The sequence below is a fragment of the Mobula hypostoma genome, chromosome 4 (assembly GCF_963921235.1).
Source record: "Mobula hypostoma chromosome 4, sMobHyp1.1, whole genome shotgun sequence".
Classification (NCBI taxonomy): Eukaryota; Metazoa; Chordata; class Chondrichthyes; order Myliobatiformes; family Myliobatidae; genus Mobula; species Mobula hypostoma.
This window is the reverse complement of record NC_086100.1, coordinates 81,230,967-81,248,984: the sequence shown is the minus strand read 5'-3', so window position 1 is coordinate 81,248,984 and position 18,018 is coordinate 81,230,967. Positions and strand designations below refer to the sequence as shown.

The window sequence follows — 18,018 nt, the reverse complement described above, 5'->3', positions numbered from 1 at the left end:
ACATCTGCCAGTACTTACATTTTCTCTTAGTCTCTTAAATTTATAAACAATCTTTGGCTTAGGGTCTCGGACTTGAAACATGAATTCTGTTTCTCTTTCCACAGGACTGTCTGATCTGTTCAGTATTTCCAGTATTACTGTTATATACATATATTTCCTTCTACCTGATAGGCTTGCCCAATCTCCCCTTAGTTGCATCTAAGATTCGCTAGTTGACCATTCCACACGCACACAGCTCTCGGCGTAAATAATTTGCTTTTAAATTCCTTAATGCTGGAGGGCTGACTTTTTAAAGGTTTCAAGTTATGCTCTCAATCATCGGTAGTAATATTTTGCCGGTACAGTACTCGTCACTAAAACAGTGGCAGATTATTTTTGGGGGGATAGAGTCGTTGAAATAGAAACATTTAACTTTGGGGCGGAGCTATTTGCTGTTTGTGTCAGACTCATCAGATCAGACCAGGGAAGAGACACCGCTCTGCCTCCTGGGATTTGTAGTGTTGTTTACCCGAGGGGCACGGCGAGGCTGGGCTGAATTCACTACAACGCCCAGAAGACATTGCGAAGGGGCGGGGTGGGACGTGGACGTGATTTGTCAGGAGTGAAACGTTTTCTGTTGTAGTGCGGTTGCTTTTTGGTGTTTGTGTTGACAGGAGCCCGTCTGCCGGTAAGTTAGATGTTTTGTTGAATGAAGGGTCGGTAGCGGATGGATGAGATGGAATGTAAAGAGTTACACGGCGTTCTGGTTCCAGTTCTGCGCCGTGTCAGGATTGCAGTCAGTTCAGGCCCGGACTCGAGCCTTCGGCGGGTTCGGGGGTCACGGTGGAGTAGAGCTTGGCACGTTACCAATGTTTACAGATAAGGTGGAGCAGCCCCTGTGTCTGCAACTAAGCTCTGGCTAACTCACACAGTAAATATAATCCCCCTTTTCGGTTCTTGCACTTTCTATCTGGTCTGCATTGCTTAGAATCGGGCTTTGCAATGTAATTAAGGCTGCAAGGGATTGTGGCTCATTAAGTTTCAAAATAAAATACTTCATAGGGTTAATTGGTCTTGGTGTATTCCTTCAGTAGTGTTATCGTTATCGGTGATAACTCGTGATTCTGATAACTCGTAGAAGCAAGCATTTTTTTCTCTATTTCCGTTTTTGGTTTGCTTCCGCCTTCCACCAAAAACTTGCTTAGTCCGCTCTTCGATACATTACAGTGCCGTTCTGAAAACATCTTTATATTTCAATAAATTGATGTTAAAATAGAGTTTGTTCTCATATGCACAAGCACGCGTCTGTACAGCAGCATCACAAGCACATATAAAAGCTGCATTCACAAAAAAACCCAAACAATTTATCCAAAGATTAAAAAAATTAAAACAATCTATCATAGTTCGAGTGATCCAAGTGGTCATAGCATTGTAATTTTTAATATAATGTTTTTCATTGTATGTTTCACCCTGACCAACGCACACCACAGCAAATTCCTAATACAGGTATATGGCGAATAAAGTTGATCCCTGATCCTTAAACTCCACACTTGTGATCTAGGGCTCTGCTGGTTGGTTTAAAAACTGAATGTTTGAAGGGAAGTGGCTGTTCTTGAACTTGGTGGCGGGGGGGGGGGACTTCAGGCTTCTGTACCTTCTGCCAAGAATCCTATGCATTTTGTAAGGAATATACATTATACAACGATGTCATTGGTTTAGTTTAATTCCCAGAAAGTGTTGTGCCTTTAACTTTTTCTGACAGTTGAAGGAACTTGCCTATCATTAGTTTGGGGAGGGGACAGGAAAAATGGAAGTTTTCCCTGAGTCAGGTTCGGTATGACTGATCCTTTGTCCAAGCAGGTCACCTGGGAGATTCCAGAAAAGGTGAGATCTTCTGTTGGTACTGCATTGCAAGCAATATGCTTTGTCCCCCTCAGCATAAAACCTTCCAGAAAGGGGCAACAGAAGCAGCAGCTTTGAAAATTCTTACGACATTGATAAATAATTTTCTAGTAAATAAGTTATAAGGAAACGCAAACATGAGGAAATCTGCAGATGCTGGAATTTCAAGCAATGCACATAAAAGTTGCTGGTGAACGCAGCATCTCTAGGAAGAGGTACGGTTGATGTTTTGGGCCGAGACCCTTCGTCAGAACTAACTGAAAGAAGAGCTAGTAAGAGATTAGTCGTACTAATTGAGGGGAGTCTTCTTCACTCAGAAGATCATGAGTGTGAACGAGCTGCCAGTACAAGTGGAGCATGCGAGCCTTATTTCAACATCTTAAGAGAGCTTTGGATAGGTACGTGGATGGTAGGGGTATGGAGGGCTATGGTCCTGGTGCAGGTCGATGGGAGTAGGCTGTTTAAATGGTTTGTCATATACTAGATGGGCCGAAGGGCCTGTTTCTGTGCTGTACTTTTCTATTACTCTAATTGAATCTCAGGGTAGTATATATTGACAATAAATTTACTTTAAAAATTTGAAACAAGGGGAAAACAAGTTACCATGGGAAGATGAGAATGTGTTGATATAATGGTCAGAACAGTATGAAGGTTTTGAATGCTACGGTAAGTTTGAGTGCTTGAGTGCTTACCCCAGCTAGTTTGCATACTTGTGCTTATGGTTGCCAGCATTGGCAGTGAAGGGGAAATGTATAAGCGTTGTAATTAATATGCTTTCAGTCAGGAAATGTTTTGAGACACAAGCCACTTTTTCAAGAGATTGCAAATAAGAAAGAGGAAGAACTTAAAGAAGATTGAAAATGGCAACATTTTAAAATCAAAATATTATACAGTATGCTCACTATTTGTGTTTGCAGAATCTTTGAATTCTTTTCATTTCTAATACTTCGAGCTTTGTCACCACTCCTATTGACTTAGGTTGAATCTATAAATCATTGGTTAATATATGACATGCATTATGAATAAACTCTTCTCGGGCTTCCAGCCGGGTACAAGTGCCAATTATAACCGACAATTCAGTGATAAATTCTGCCATGGCAGAGTTTGTCATCGTAATGTCGGTTATAATCGATAACTGTACCCGGCTGGAAGCCCAAGAAGAGTTTATTTATCACATTAACTGGAAAAGCACTAGATCGTTTTTCAAGACATGCATTGTCCCTAATTCCGTATGCCTGTAATGCGTAATATTGTAGTTTGTGGGCCTTTGATTTTGGCTTTTTTAAAATGCCTTTTTCTTTCCTCAGACGTTTTGTTGTCTCAAGCATGGCCTACATTAAAAGTGGATGGCTGCATCGGCAGAGTAAGTTGTACAATCTTCAAGTAGGAGCTGTGATATTATTAAGAGCAATTGTAAGGAGAGAGTTTATGTGGTCATAAAGTACAATATTTTCCTGATATGAATCATTGTACACCAAATAAATAAAAAATTCCAATCTAGACCTGAATCTGCTTTGTTGGACACCAACAAGAAGTGAAAGAATGTTAATCCTTTGCTCCCCACTGCCACTAATTACAAACTAATGTCACCCTCTGCTAACTACTGCTCCCTTCTTTTAACTGGTGTGCTAGTCTCTTCCTTATGGGTTAATTGGAACATGCTGGGAAACCACCTGCTTTCACACAACTTTCAGTCATCTTGCTTGAAATTCATGGGAAGTTATTTTGTGCCAACATTAAATTTTCCAGATGCATTTGCGTGATGCATCTGATGCTAAAAAAATATCTTTAAGACAATTAACTTATACCCAGGAGGTCTGTTGGCCTGCTCATGCAGAAGTAGACTAATGAACCATTGGGCTGCTGATATTTAGCAATGTGATGCAATTTTATTAGATGTGCACTTTCTGTGGAAAAAAAATTGAAGGGTGCGGGTGTGATTGAGGATATTCATAAATGTTTTTGCTGTGTTTCGGGTCATTACTCTTGTTTGTAATGTTCGACAACTTCATTAATTATCTTCTGTTTCGTGGCCTCCTTCTTCTGAGCGAGGAGCTGTGGACTTTGTACTGATGGGAAAAGCTTCATGTTTTGAATGCTTTGTTTTGCATGTTAGGTTCAGCTTTCTTTCCCTCACAAATTTGAACTGTTTCAGGTACTATTTTAAAACGATGGAAGAACAACTGGTTTGACTTGTGGTCGAGTGGTCATCTCTTTTACTATGATGATCAGTTGCGAGTGGACATGGAAGATAAAATGCACATGAAAGTGGACTGTGTTAACATCCGATCTGGATATGAGTGCAGAGGTATTATTCTGATTATTTTTTGACCTTCATAGGTGTTCAGTCAAATCTTTGACAAGGCTGTACTTGGTTAAATTTAATGCTTTTTAAAATTATGTCCTGACATGTTTGTATTACATTTCAAAAGCTTATAATGCAACTAATAGTCCAGTAGGGTTGGTCGGTACCATTTGAAGGGAATAATGCTTTAGTGATTTTTGGCAAGGTATACATCTCTAGAGTTAGAAAATATGTGATAGCATTGCACCAGTGGTAGCTTTATTACTTCAAATAAGTAATCACTTTTTGTGTATATTCCATATTAACATCAGTACAGCAGAAAATGTTACTCCACCCCCCCCCCCAAAAGGTAAAACACTTCATTTGGAGAGATTTCTGGAGTTTTATCAATGTCATGAAATTTTCCATATTGTTGTATCAGATCAAAACAATCTTAAGCTTTTGTCATAGCATATAGAATAACAGTACAATAATTCAAATGTGGGGTTCCACACAGCCATAACCTAGGCCCCATTTGGTTGTAAAATGAATATATTTAATCAACGACTGCTTTCCATACTTCCATAACCTATTAATAATCATAATAATTTTCCAAGTCTTCCACATCTTCATCTGATCTTTCATCTAGCCTGAAATTCTAGCTGAATGTTGCAACAAGTAGGACTTCTATTGTGCATTTTCTGCAGATTTGCAGTGCAGTCATGCTTAAAGCTATAGTGCAATCAGTTAAAAGATAACTAGGCACTAGGCTGGGAAAAGCTTTGAACTGGCCTAGTAGCTTTGAGTGTAGTACTTCCTTTCAAAGTTTATGTTGGTTTTCGCTTTTTTCCCCCAACAAATTAGATTTCCAGCCTCCAGAAGGAAAATCCAAAGATTGTTTACTCCAGATTGTGTGCAGAGATGGAAGAACCATCAATCTCTGTGCTGAAAGCCCTGATGATTCCTTGTAAGTATTTTCTACCTTTCCCTTAGTTTTCAACATTTTTACAAAAAGTTACATTTGTTCTGAGTGAAGGAGTCAAAAATATATTGTAAAAATATAGGAGGCTATTTTGTTGGCCTTAATTTCATTGGGTTTCAAATAGAGCTGTTCTCCAAACAGTTTTGTTGCAGAAATTAGGCTGTAGAACTACAAAGGGAAAGACCTGAGTTTAAAAAGGAATACGTTGCACTGAAAAGCATTATGTTACTATTTTGTTAAACAGCATATTTTTCTGACTAATGTTGAGCTACTGTACACCATAAGAGATTTGCAAGTTCTAAACATTAAACAAGAGGTTCTTCAGACATATTTGCAGTTTTGGTCACCTACCTACAGGAAAGATGTAAATAAGATTGAAAGAATACAGAGAAAATTACCAAGGATGTTGTCAGGTCTATAAGACCTGAGTTACAAGGAAAGATTGAATAGGTTAGGACTTTATTCCTTGGAATATAGAAGATTGAGTGGAGATTTGATAGAGGTATAAAAAATTGAGGGGTATAGATAGGGTAAATGCAAGCAGGCTTTTTCCACTGAGATTGAGTGGGACTACAACTGAAGATCATGGGTTAAGGGTGAGAGGTGAAAAGTTTAAGGGCTCCTTATTTTAGAAAGGATACACTGACATTGGAGAGGGTTCAGAGAAGATTCAGGAGAATGATTCTAGGAATGAAGGGGTTACCAAATGAGGAACATCTGGCAGGTCTTGGGCTGTATTCTCTGGAGTTCAGGGGAATGAGGGGGGATCTCATAGAAACGTTCCAACTTTTAAAAGGCCTGAACAGATTAGATATGGGAAAGTTATTTCCCATGGTAGGGGAGTCCAGGACAAGAGGACACAACTTCAGAATTGAGGGACGTCCATTTAGAACAGAGATGTGGGGAAATTGCTTTAATCTTAAGGTGGTAACTCCTGTGGAATTTGTTGCCACGAGCGGCTGTGGGGGCCAAGTCATTGGGTGCATTTAAGGCAGAGATAGATACGTTCTTGATTAGCCAGGGCATCAAAGGGTATGGAGAGAAGGCAGGAGAGTGGGATGACTGGAAGAATTGGATCAACCCATGATTGAATGGCAGAACAGACTCTAAAGGCCGAATGGCCTACTTCTGCTTATATCTTATGGTCTTATGACATCAGTTTCTTGGCATTCGATGTACAAATCGGATATGAATTCATTTTGGACACCTGAGTGCTCCCAGATAAGTGTCTGCTTTTACTCTTTATGCAGGGCTTGGAAAATTGCTCTTCAAGATGCACGGACCAACTCAGTAAGTAGACTGTCTTTTGGCTGGTATAAATCCTTTTCTATTTGAATGATGAAAGCATTCTGTTTTCATATCTCACCTGCTAAAGCTTGCTGATGAGTCGGGGAGTTTCAGGGATGCTTTTCATCACTTTGTTTCTGACAATGATTCTGAGATGTGTATTCATTAACAGCGACACCCTAACCTCCCCTTTCCCTGCCCCCACGCTCACCTTCCAAATCCTCAATGCTTCGTACCTCCAGGAGATCAGGTCTGGTGGGTAAATTTCGATGTTGAGTGCTAGCCTGTCCTTTCATCATGTCACTGAATGCAATTGTGTTATGCAATCTTTGTGAGTAGAAACCTCGGTATCTTCACCTCCTCAGCATATGTATCAAAATTAGTTCTAGTCCGAACTTAGTTTTTCAACTAAGAAAGTTCTGAGTTTTTGATGAAGTGACAAGGATGATTGAAGATAGAGCTGTGGATGTTGTCTATGTGGATTTTAGAAAGGTGTTCGTCAAGGTCTCTTGTGGGAGGCTCATCCAGAAGGTTAAGATCCATGGTGAATTAGCTGTTTGGATTCAGAACTGGCTTGCCCATAGAAGACAGAGGGTAGTGGTTGAAGGGATTTATTCGAGCTGGAGGTCTGTGATCAAGTGATGTTTCTTGGGCATCTATGCTGAGACCTCTGCTGTTTGTGATGTATATAAGTGGTCTGGATGAAAATACAGATGGGTAGGTTAGTAAGTTTGCAGATGATATGAAGATTGCTGGTGTTGTGGAAAGTGTAGAAGTCTGGCAAAGAATACAGTGGGATATAGATCAGTTGCAGATGTGGGCAGGGAAATGGCAGATGGAGTTTAGCTCAACCAAATGCGAAGTGTTTCACCATGGTAGGTCATAGAAAGAGACAGTATACTGTTCAAGGCAAAATCCTTAACAGTGTTGATGAACAGAGGGATCTTAGCATCCAAGTTCATTGCTCCCTAAAAATGGCTACACAGGTTGTTAGGGTTGTTAAGAAGGCTTATGACATGGTTGCATTTATTAGTTGAGGCATTGAGTTCAAAAGTCAGGAAGGTATGTTGCAGGCTTTATAAAACTCTAGTTGGGCTGCATCTGGACTATTGCTGGCCCCACTATAAGAAGGATGTAAAAGCTTTGGAGAGGATGCCAAAGAGGTTTATTAGAATGCTGCCTGGATTGGAGGACTTGTGCTATAACAAGAGGTTAAGAAAAATCTGTTGGGTTTTCTCCGGAGTAGAGGACACTGAAGGGAGATGTAGTACAGATTTATAAGATTGTGAGAGGCATCGAAAGAGTAGACAGTATCTTTTTCCCAGGGATGAAGTGTGTGATACCAGAGGGCATGCTTTTAAAGTGAGAGTGGTTCGTTTCAAAGGAGATGTGAGGGCCCACTTTTGCTTTTTTTAAATGATGGATGTCTGGAATGTGCTGCCTGGCGTGCTGGTAGAGGCAGCTTCATTATGGACATTTAAGAGACATTTAGATGGCACATGAATGTGAGGAAAACGGAAGAATGGATTCATTTAGTTGGCCATTTTGATTACTAATTTATTTGATTCTCCACAATGTGGACTGAAGGGCCTGTTTTTGTGCTGTACTGATCTATGATCTGTGAACAAGATTTGTTAATGTATCCTGTTCTTCATTAACAGTATAACAAATGACCTCCACGATGTCTATTGTCATAACACCCCTAATACGTCATGATCATTCTAGTGTGTTGATTGCAATGTATTTATGCTGTGTTTCATATATGAAGACATATATGTAAATGAGTGAATGCTCAGCATGCAGAGCATTGTGTTGGCTGCTGCTGATTTCAAGAAGATCATATTAATATAAAACCAGAGCTTATATTACTAAATTTTCTTTATATAATTGTTAATTAAATTTTTACTAAGTTCTAATAACAAACTTGTGTTGATATATTTGACTCATTGCAGAACATTGCTGTTGGTCCTGAAGTTCTCGGAGATAATGCTGCTTTTGACTCTGCACCTCCACCGTACACGGCTTATCCCACAACACCAGCACAGGTAGGTACCAGCCACTACTTTGCAAGCATTTATTTGTTTTCACGTGGGATTGTTCTTGGGTAATTTCTTCGTTTTGCTGAAGTATACAATTCCATCCCCTGTGAGTTGCAGATAGGGAAACAAAGCGAGTGCATTATTTGGGTCAAGAAGGAGACAGAAGGATGATGATGGGAAGAGTGCAGTAGATGAAAAGGTAGCTGGAATGGACCTAGGCACGGAATAATAGTGAAAAGTGTGTGGGAATTGGATGGTAAAGGTACACACATGAGAAGATGTAAAAGTGAGGAGCTTGGGAGTGGTGGAGGAAAGGGGAGAAAAATGACAGACTTTGTAAGGTTTGACCTTTTTATGAGTGAAGGATTAGTCAGTTTTGTCCACTGTACCCGCCCTGAATTTCCTCATGGGGTGTGATGCAGGCATATTGCGGTTGGATTGTCTTCTCTACCAAGAGAGAAGTTTTATACTGCTTAGGGTCTGGCTTTGGTTTTCTTGGAGGTGCCCAGGGCTTAGTTTCCCTTTCCTTATTGGCCTATCTTGTGTAGCACATGTAAAATGCTGCAGAAACTCAGCAGTACAGGCACCATCTATGCAAATGAATAAACGATCGATGCCTCAGGCCAAGACTCTTCTATCTTGTGTGTTTGTTTGAAGGGTAATGAGAAATTATCATTGTTCTCTCTCCGTCTCTCTAATAAATATACAGATGGTGAAGAATTTACTTACTTTTGATTAATTTACTTTGTGATTTTCGTAAGTGGTAAATTTGGGCCATTCAGCACATTCTCTTCTCCAGGCACAATTTTAATAGCTTTCTATTCCCTCCCAGGATCCATCCCAGGCTACGAGGAGAGGGCAAAGTTGGGGATGGGGCAGTGGTGTCACACTTAAACTTTCCATTCCATAGTGCCAATGTTGTCACAGTAAACTGAAATGTACATCTGTCATCAAATCCTCATCAAATTTGTTTTCTTGTTGGCAGTCATGGCATGTAGAGTGATTTCGTTTTGTACAGATATTGTTTGAGGATACTGCTTTGTTACAGAGTTGCACTAACTTGCTTGGGGGGGGGGGTTGTCAGTGGTGCATTTGGTTTAGGTCAGATCAGAGGTGGATTCCCCAGTGAAGGGTTTAGTTTCTTTTGTGTTTACTAGCTTGCAAATTTCCTGAGTCACCATTCTTTTCACCCCTTCTGTTATCCAGTATGATGAACATTATGTTGACTTTGTGGAGTAAATTATAATTCCATTGCTAGGTTTAAAACTAAAGTTACTTCAGATCATTCAGCATTGCAGGTAGTTATTGTGCCACGGTTGCAGTAGACAGGCTTTGCAACTTTTAAAATGGTTTATAACATAGGGTATAACCGTGGGTATAAGATTTCCCAGTCCACTTTGAGTTGGAATGCTATGACCCAACAAGTATATAACCATAACGACATATATCTAACCACTGATACCATTAAACAGGTTACCGGTAAGTGCAGGTAAGAGAAAATGTACAGATGCTGGAAATCCAAACAACAAACACAAAATACTAGAGGAGCTCAGAAAGCCGGGCAGCATCTATGGGAAAAAGTACAGTCGCCGTTTCTGGTCTCTGAAACATCGACTGTACTTTTTCCCATAGATGCTGCCTGACCTGCTGAGTTCCTCCAGCATTTTATGTGTGTTACCAATAAGTGCTGTCATTATATAGGTATAACACTTGTGTTCTAACAGAAATTTGTAGTAAACTACAAATTTAAACAAGAAAATGAATAGATAATATTTGTTTTTAAACATAAATCCCAATGAAACGTTTTACAGCCTTTAACCCACAATACAGTTTCTAGCCTAGGGTGGCTGATGTCTGTCTTCTGGAAGTCTGCTTCTTAGCATTTGGAGTGTGATCTAATGGCTCTGCTGATACCGGGGGTGGAGGATGGTAGTGGCTGTCTGACTTCAGTCTACCGCCCACAGCCAGTTGAGGGATTGTCTGGGAGGACTGCGGGGATTGGGTGAGGTGAGCCTGAGAGAGCATTGTACCAGTTGATGTTTCATGGAGAATGAGAAGACATCAATGTCCTGAATCTTCACACCAGGCAACCTCATGGGAGACTGGGTGGGGAATTGTTGTGAAGGTCAGACAGCAATTGGTCCACCTCATCATTCTACTCCACATTGGTGCTGACCCTCATGGGTCCAGACATCCCTGTTGCTCACCTGCCTTCATTCCTTGGAGATCACCTTCATGCAGTGAGAGGAGAACAGTGCTCATGTTTAAAGTATGTGCATTGAGGGTGTATATTCTGCTCTTGATTCTGAGGGAATATCTCTGGTATCCCAGAGCTGCTGTGCTGCATGAGAGCAATCAGTTTGTGGTTTGTTTTCCTGTAAGCTACTTGTGTGCAACATCACTGTGGGGAGGATGACTCAAACTTGCTCATAAGTTACTCTATTATGGCTCAGCACAGTCCACTATAAGATATAGAGAGGGGCTCCTTCATCCTGCTTATCAAATCCCACTACCGGTCACCTTTACCTTCTCCAGAGGCATCCCTGTCCTGGTACTCACGTGAGGCATTATAGATGTTTGAATTTTTTTCCCCAGGCGAGCTCTCACACTTTGTTCCCAAACTGCGGACTGGTGGTGTCTGTTGCAATGTGACACACCCAGTAACATTGTGATCTCTTTATGGTACCGATGACTGGCTATGTGTGACACACTGACAAGAGTGTACAAACCTTCAGGGCTGTCCTTTTTTTTTCAGGTTTCTTTTACTCCCTTGAGCATCTCACCTGCCTGTTCCCAGTCCATTAGTTCTTCCTCTTCTAGGAGAAGGATACCTCAAGCCTCCAATAATAACCTGCAAGGGCAGGAGCAGCTATGAAGGCTTAGATGCTGAATCTTCTGTTAATATAGCAGTGGTGAATTATTTGATGGTGTGCATGCTGAAGCATACGAGAATCTGGGGCATGAAGTGTTTTATGATCCATCTGCTCTATTAGATGCCTGCAGCTCTTGTTTTTTGGCTGCATAATTGTTCCTGCCTTTTCCTGGCAGGTTTTGCTTAAGTGGTAAAGGAAAATGAGTATTAACAGACAACGTATCTGTTTAAATGCCTGTTCCTTGAATGGAATCTGTTGTGGCAGGGGCAGGTGCTACTGTAAAAGAGAGGAGTCTCTTTGAGGGAGAATAAATGTCAGTAAGCGTCACATCTTTTATGGTTGTACACATTTCACCTTGACATTTCAGCTCAGATCATGGAACTACTTGTAACATAGTTCCATGATTGTTACTGTGATGAGGCACTATCCTAGCAACCTCCCAGACTTTTCTAATGGTGCCCCTATAGGTTCTCTTTGCAACAAAGGACCGCCTTCCTCTCATTTATGACATCAGTCAGCACTTACAAATCTGGCAAATGAAAATGAGTTCTCTCTCCCTTTCCCCAGAAACCCCTTTGTTCCTTGCTTGACACTGTCAGCACAAGTTCGGTGATCAGCATCCTAAGGGATCACACTGTTGTGTGCGGTTCATGTCTCTGCTTGTTGTGTGCTGTGCCTTTTGGGGGCTGTCTCCCTGGCCAGTTTAGTGCTGAGCAAGGTGTGCCGTTATCGTTTAAATTGAGTTGGATACTTTGTGAAATAGTGCAAGTCCCAAATTACAACATTATTCCAAGTGAAAAGGTTCAAGTGCTTTTTTTGTTTAAAGCTGTTAGTATATTTTGTCTTTTGTGGAGAAAATATTGAAGTGTTAGTGTTTTGTAGCCGGTCGGTGGTGTAGTGGCATCTCTGCCGGACTTCAAGGCTAGTGCTCCCGGATTTGAATTCAGCTGGCTCCTGGCACACTTTCCATCTGTGCTGGGTTGTGCGTCGAGCTAGCAACTTGACTTCATTTTTTTAAAAAAAAGCAGACCAAACAAAAATACTGAACAAACAGCAAGGCGCTGTTGCGCTGCAAGGCTTGGAAAGGAACAACAATATCTCCAGTTAAAACACAAAAATAAAAATTTAATTTATAGAATTATCCAATATTTGATATGTTATATCTGATTCTAACCGCAGTATTGTAAGAACATCAAGAAACAGTCCATTTGAATACTCTAGTTTGAGGTTTTTGCCTTGAATTTGTCCACAAGAACCTCTTCTTTCTTTTTCTCTCCTGCTGAATTTCTGCACCATTCTCTCTGTATAGAGTCATGGAACAATACAGCGTGGATACAGGACCTTTGGCCTAACGAGTTCATGCCAACCACAGTGCCCACCCAGCTAGACCCAATTTTCTGCATTCAACCCATATCCCTCTAAGGCCCAACGCTCCATGTACCTGTACCTTTCTAAGTGTTTCTAAATGATACATTTTACCTGTCTCAGCCACTTCCTCTGGTAGCTTGTTCCATATATTCATCCTCTGCACAGAATACATTGTCCCTTAGTTCCCTTTTAACCTTTTCCTCCTCACCCTAAATTTATGGCTGCTCGTTTTGGACTCCCCTACCATGGGGAAGATTCTGTCACCATCCATCTTATCAATGCCTCTTACAATTTTAAACATTTCTATAAGATTGTCCCTCATTCTCCTACATTCCAAGGAATTAAGATGTAGCTTGGCAACCTAGCCTTATAACTCACGCCCTCTAGTTCTGGCAACGTCCTTGTAAATCTTTCCTGTGCTCTTTAATCACATCATTCTTACAATGGGTTGACCAAACAACTATACAATATTCCAAGTGCGGCCTCACTGACACATGTACAACTGCAAATTGATGTCTAAGTTCCTATACTCAGCACCATGGCCTTCATTAATCAGGGCAAAGTGCCTTTTCTCACTGCCTGTGGTGTCTCTTTCAACGAGCTGTGCACTTGTTCTCCAAGGTTCCTGTGTTCCTTTACACTCCCTGATACCCTACCAATCATAGAACAATTCCTGTGCTAATCTGAATTTCCAAGAAGCGTCACCCACACTTATGTGTTGAAACCCATTTGCCACTGCACTCCTTGGCCCACTTCCCCAAATGATCAACATTCCCCTGCAACTCTTATAATTCTCTTCACTCTCTGCAAACTTACTTAATAAGATTTGTGCTTTCGCACCCAAATCATTTATAAATAATGACTGACAAAGATTATAACACTGACCTTTGCGGCACACTGCTTCTGTTCCAAGAAACAACCTGTAACCACCACCCTCTGCTTGCTATCTCAATCCACCTAGCCAGCTCTCTCTGGATTCCATTGGACTTAAGCTTCCAGAATAGTCTACGATACAGAACTTTGCCGAAGGCCTTGCTGAAGTCCAAGTAAACAACACCCACTATCCTGTCCTTATCTACCTTTTCAGTTATCTCTTCAAAGCAATCTAGAAGTTTTTTGTCAAGTCTGACATTCCACGCACAGAGCCATGCTGACTCCTAATCAGATGCTCTATCCAAATGGTGGTCGATCCTATTCTTCAGAATTCCTTCTTCACTGCTGATGACAAGCCTGTAATTCCCTGGTTTGTCCTTTCTACCCTTTCTAAACAGAACAACTTTAGGCACCTTCTAGTCATCAGACACTTCAAGAGCTAATAATCAATCAAGTATCTCTGTAAGGGCCTTCACAATCTATTCTCTAGCCTTTCACAAAGCCCAAGGAACATTGGATCAGTCCCTGGAAATTTGTCCACCTTGATCTGCTGTAAGGTTCCAAAACACATCCACTTCTGTTGAGCAATTACTGTTTTCTCATCAGTATATACAGAAGAGCAGTACTCATTAAGAAATCTCTCATCCCCACCCCAATCTCCTGTGGTTAGGGCAAAGGCAGCCCTTCTGATCTCTAAGGGGACTTGTTCTCTCCCAAGCCACCTTTTTATTAATATATTTATAAGACCAAAATGCAAGATATTTTGCAGATGCTGGAAATCCAAGCAACACACACAAAATGCGGAGGAACTCAGCAGGACAGGCAGCATCTATGAAGGGAAATGAAGAGTTGACATTTTGGGCCAAGACCCTTCATCAGGACTCTTGTGAGCCCTGACAAAGTGTCTCAGACCAAAACATCTCTTCATTCTTGTCCATTGAGGCTTCCTGATCTGCTGAGTTCCTCCAGCATTTTGAATCTATAAGGATCTTCCTTGACTTTACTTCCCAGATCCATTTCATACCCTCTTTGCCCTCCTGATTTCCCTCCTTAGTGTATTCCTAATTTTTTGTAGTCCTCACGGGATTCCTGACCTCCTAAACCTCATGTGTGCTTTACTTTTCTTGACCAGAACCTCAGTATCTCTCAAGCCAAGGTTCACTGAACTTTCCAGGTTTAGCCTTCACCCCAAGACAGGGGTTCCCAACCCGGCGTCCACAGACCCCTCGGTAAATGGTAGGGGTCCATGGCATAAAAAAGGCTGGGAATCCCTGCCCTAAAGAGGAACATACTACTCCTGGGCTCTTGGTATCACAATCTCAAAAGCCTTCCACTTGCTATTTGTTCCTCCTCCTTCAAGCAGAATCGTCCATTCGACCTCTGCTAGGATCTGTCCTATTCCACCAAAATTAGCCCTGCTTCAATATAGGACCAACCTCTGGGCATGCCCTGTCCTGTCCTTTTCTATCAATATCTGAAAATTAATAGAATAATGGTCATTAGAGCCTAGGTGCTCACTGACAACTGCTTCAGTTACCTCCCTGTCTTGTTCCCCAAGACAAGTTCGGGTATTGCACCCTCCTGAGTTGGGCCCTCCATGTACTGACTTGGGGAAACTTTCCTGGGCACGTTTCACAAATTCCAGCATGTCCAGATCTCTAATGCTCTGGGTAGTCCAGTCAATACCAGGGAAATTAAAATCTCGTGCTAATACAATCCTATTATTTTTGCAGCTATGAGCATTTTTCATATGCACGTGCTCTTCCAAGTTCTTACTGACTATTGGGCAGTTTATAATACAGCCCCACTACAGTGACCCTCTCCTTGTTTTTACCTACCCTGCCTCACTGAGCAATCCCTCAAGATTGTCATCTCTAAGTACTGCTATTAGCTCCTCCCTTACCTGTGTCTTTGTCATACCTGTAACATCAGTATCCTGGAAAATTGAGTTGCCATTGTCTGTCCATCTCCCAGCCACATTTCTGTTATGACTGTAACATCCCATCCTCAGTCAATCCATGCTGTCAGTCCGTCTTGCATGTTAAACCTTGAGCACTGAAATAAATGCAGTTTAATGGTATTTATTTCCCTGTGTTTACTGTGCCTTTGGCTATCCTGATTTCTGGCTACTGCTTTATCCCATGACTTGAACCTGCCAATCTAGTTTCAGCACTACTGTGTAGCACTGGCAAATTTTGTTGTAAGTTCAAGTGCAACCTGTCCTTCTGCCCAATAGATGGCAGTCACCAACTGTTGGAAAGGTATTTGGAGGACACAGCTGTTGTAGAAGACGGTGTAACACTTTACTTGCAGAGGAAGTAATTTATTTTTCTTCTGAAAGAGCCAAAGAGTGGAGGAGTAGGCATAGACCTACTTTGATGGGCTTTAAGAAGGCAGCACAAATGTTGTTGAATGTTGGGTTGAATTTTGGGATGTGGTCTTTCTTTGAGAAGCTGCCTCTTGCTAATTGGCTTGACATAGCACAGAATTATGCAGAATAGAGGTTTAACATCAGCACTCGCAGAACCACTGGTTGCCAGTGAGAACCTCATCCCAATGCTTTCCCATAATCTGGAGAGAATCAAACAGGAGAAAGTCTGCAGTTGCTGGAAATCCAAAGCAACACACACAAAATGCTGGAGGAACTCAGCAGGCCAGGCAGCATCAATGGAAAAGACTGAATACAACTGTCCTGATGAAGAGTCTTAGCCCAAAACGTCAACTGTATTCTCTTTTCCATAGATGCTGCCTGGACTGCTGAGTTCCTCCAACATTATGTGTGTGTTGCTATTATTTAAACTCTGCATTTGTCCATAGATATCTCTGTTAATAGTTTACAGAAAAAACTAGGAGATAATCAATTTTAAAATTATTGAATAATTACACTAAATTGTGCTTAAATGTCCTTCAGATAATGTAAACTAAAATATGCCGGTATGTGTGCTGATCAGTAACCATCCCTGTTGCACTCTTTCTTCCTGCTGCCGCACCCCCCCACCCCACCTGTCTTTTTGAGCTCTGATATTATGGTCTCCATGCAAGTCTAGCTATTGTGCAGCACATCAAACGTTGATTACACCATCTTCGAGAAACAGCACTACATCCTTCATTAGGGAGGGGAAAGTGCCGTAGGTATACAAAGCTGAGAGGATAGTAAGAAACTTTACCCCAAGGAAAACATGTCTAGAATGAAAGGATATAGATTTAAAGTGTGGTGAAAGAAGTTTATATGGGATCAGATTAATTTTGTTCTCACTCAGAAGCAGGTGCTGTAGGCAAGTACTCTCAGAACATTTAAGAAGCATTGGAACGAGTCTCTTTCCCCCCCCCTCCCCCATTTAATAATTCTGCTACCCACCTGGATTGAGATTCACTTATAACACACAATGAACCTGTTAACCAACATATATTTGGACAAGGGCAGAAGCTGGAATCTACAGAAGACTCCCACAGACTTGAGGAGAGAATTTGCACACAGCGAGCATTGGAGGTCAAGATCGAGCCTTAGTTGCTGCAGCTGTGTGTCACCAGCACAAACGCAGTGCTACTAGTCAGATTTGCCTTCAACAAATTGTTAAGTTCTTCCTTTTGGGGTGATGGGGGGAAGCAGTGATTAAATTTGTTCTTGACTGTGAGTTCTTTGCACCACTCATGTGAGCTACCCTTTAGGTACTAACTAGGGTCACTTAGTAATTTTTTGATGCGAATGATAGTTTTTTGTTAATTAAAGGGATCAAAGTATATAAGATAGTTTCTTGAATTGGAACACTTGCTAATCTTTTAATCTACTTTGGCTTTACAGTGTCCTAAAGGGTATGGGAAAGGCACTACTTAAATGAAGCTGCTGCTCTTTAAATCTTTTGGCTAGGATGATGAGTACAGATTGGTGGCAAACAGAATTGTGTTCATAGTTATTAATGCAAAGGAATAGCTAAAGGTACCTTCGGAAGATTAGTATTTGTGAAACATCATCCTAGATATGGCTCTTTTCTCTAAAGTTGCCTAGGCTTTGTATCCAACAGGCTGTTGGCCAGTTTCAGTTATGTTGATTTCAAGACAAAGGCAGAAGTCCTTCCAGCATGTGTACAAAGACATTACCAGACAGCATTGACAGCTTGTTGATCCATAGGAAAACATGACTCTCTATCTACTTTTTAATGCTACGGGCGCACATGCACTGAAATCGTGAATAATATCTGATCTGATTTGCACAAAATATTACATCCCATCCATGGCTATATATCCAGAGTGATTCTAACTTCATAATTGGCATGTTGATGACTTGGTGCAAAACTTACTTGACATCAATCCTAAAATTATCTTTTCTAGCTTGGAGCCATTTCATTCAAAATCTTAATCAACTTGGTCTTGCCACCCCTACTTCTCAATACTGCTGCCCACTCTCCACCCACGCCTGCACTTTGATCTCTC

General features: G+C 41.2%; 1 protein-coding gene across 1 annotated transcript in view; it reads left to right on the top strand.

The window, feature by feature from the left end:
- The first annotated feature begins 571 nt into the window (after positions 1 to 571).
- plekhb2 (pleckstrin homology domain containing, family B (evectins) member 2) overlaps positions 572 to 18,018 on the top strand; it is a 33,702-nt gene continuing 16,255 nt past the window's right edge. Inside the window, exons 1-6 of the mRNA XM_063046048.1 lie at positions 572 to 667; positions 3,189 to 3,244; positions 4,037 to 4,189; positions 5,030 to 5,132; positions 6,398 to 6,437; positions 8,387 to 8,479. Of these exons, the coding sequence (XP_062902118.1) occupies positions 3,208 to 3,244; positions 4,037 to 4,189; positions 5,030 to 5,132; positions 6,398 to 6,437; positions 8,387 to 8,479 (426 nt within the window). The 5' untranslated portion in view covers positions 572 to 667; positions 3,189 to 3,207. The remainder of the gene's footprint in view (positions 668 to 3,188; positions 3,245 to 4,036; positions 4,190 to 5,029; positions 5,133 to 6,397; positions 6,438 to 8,386; positions 8,480 to 18,018) is intronic.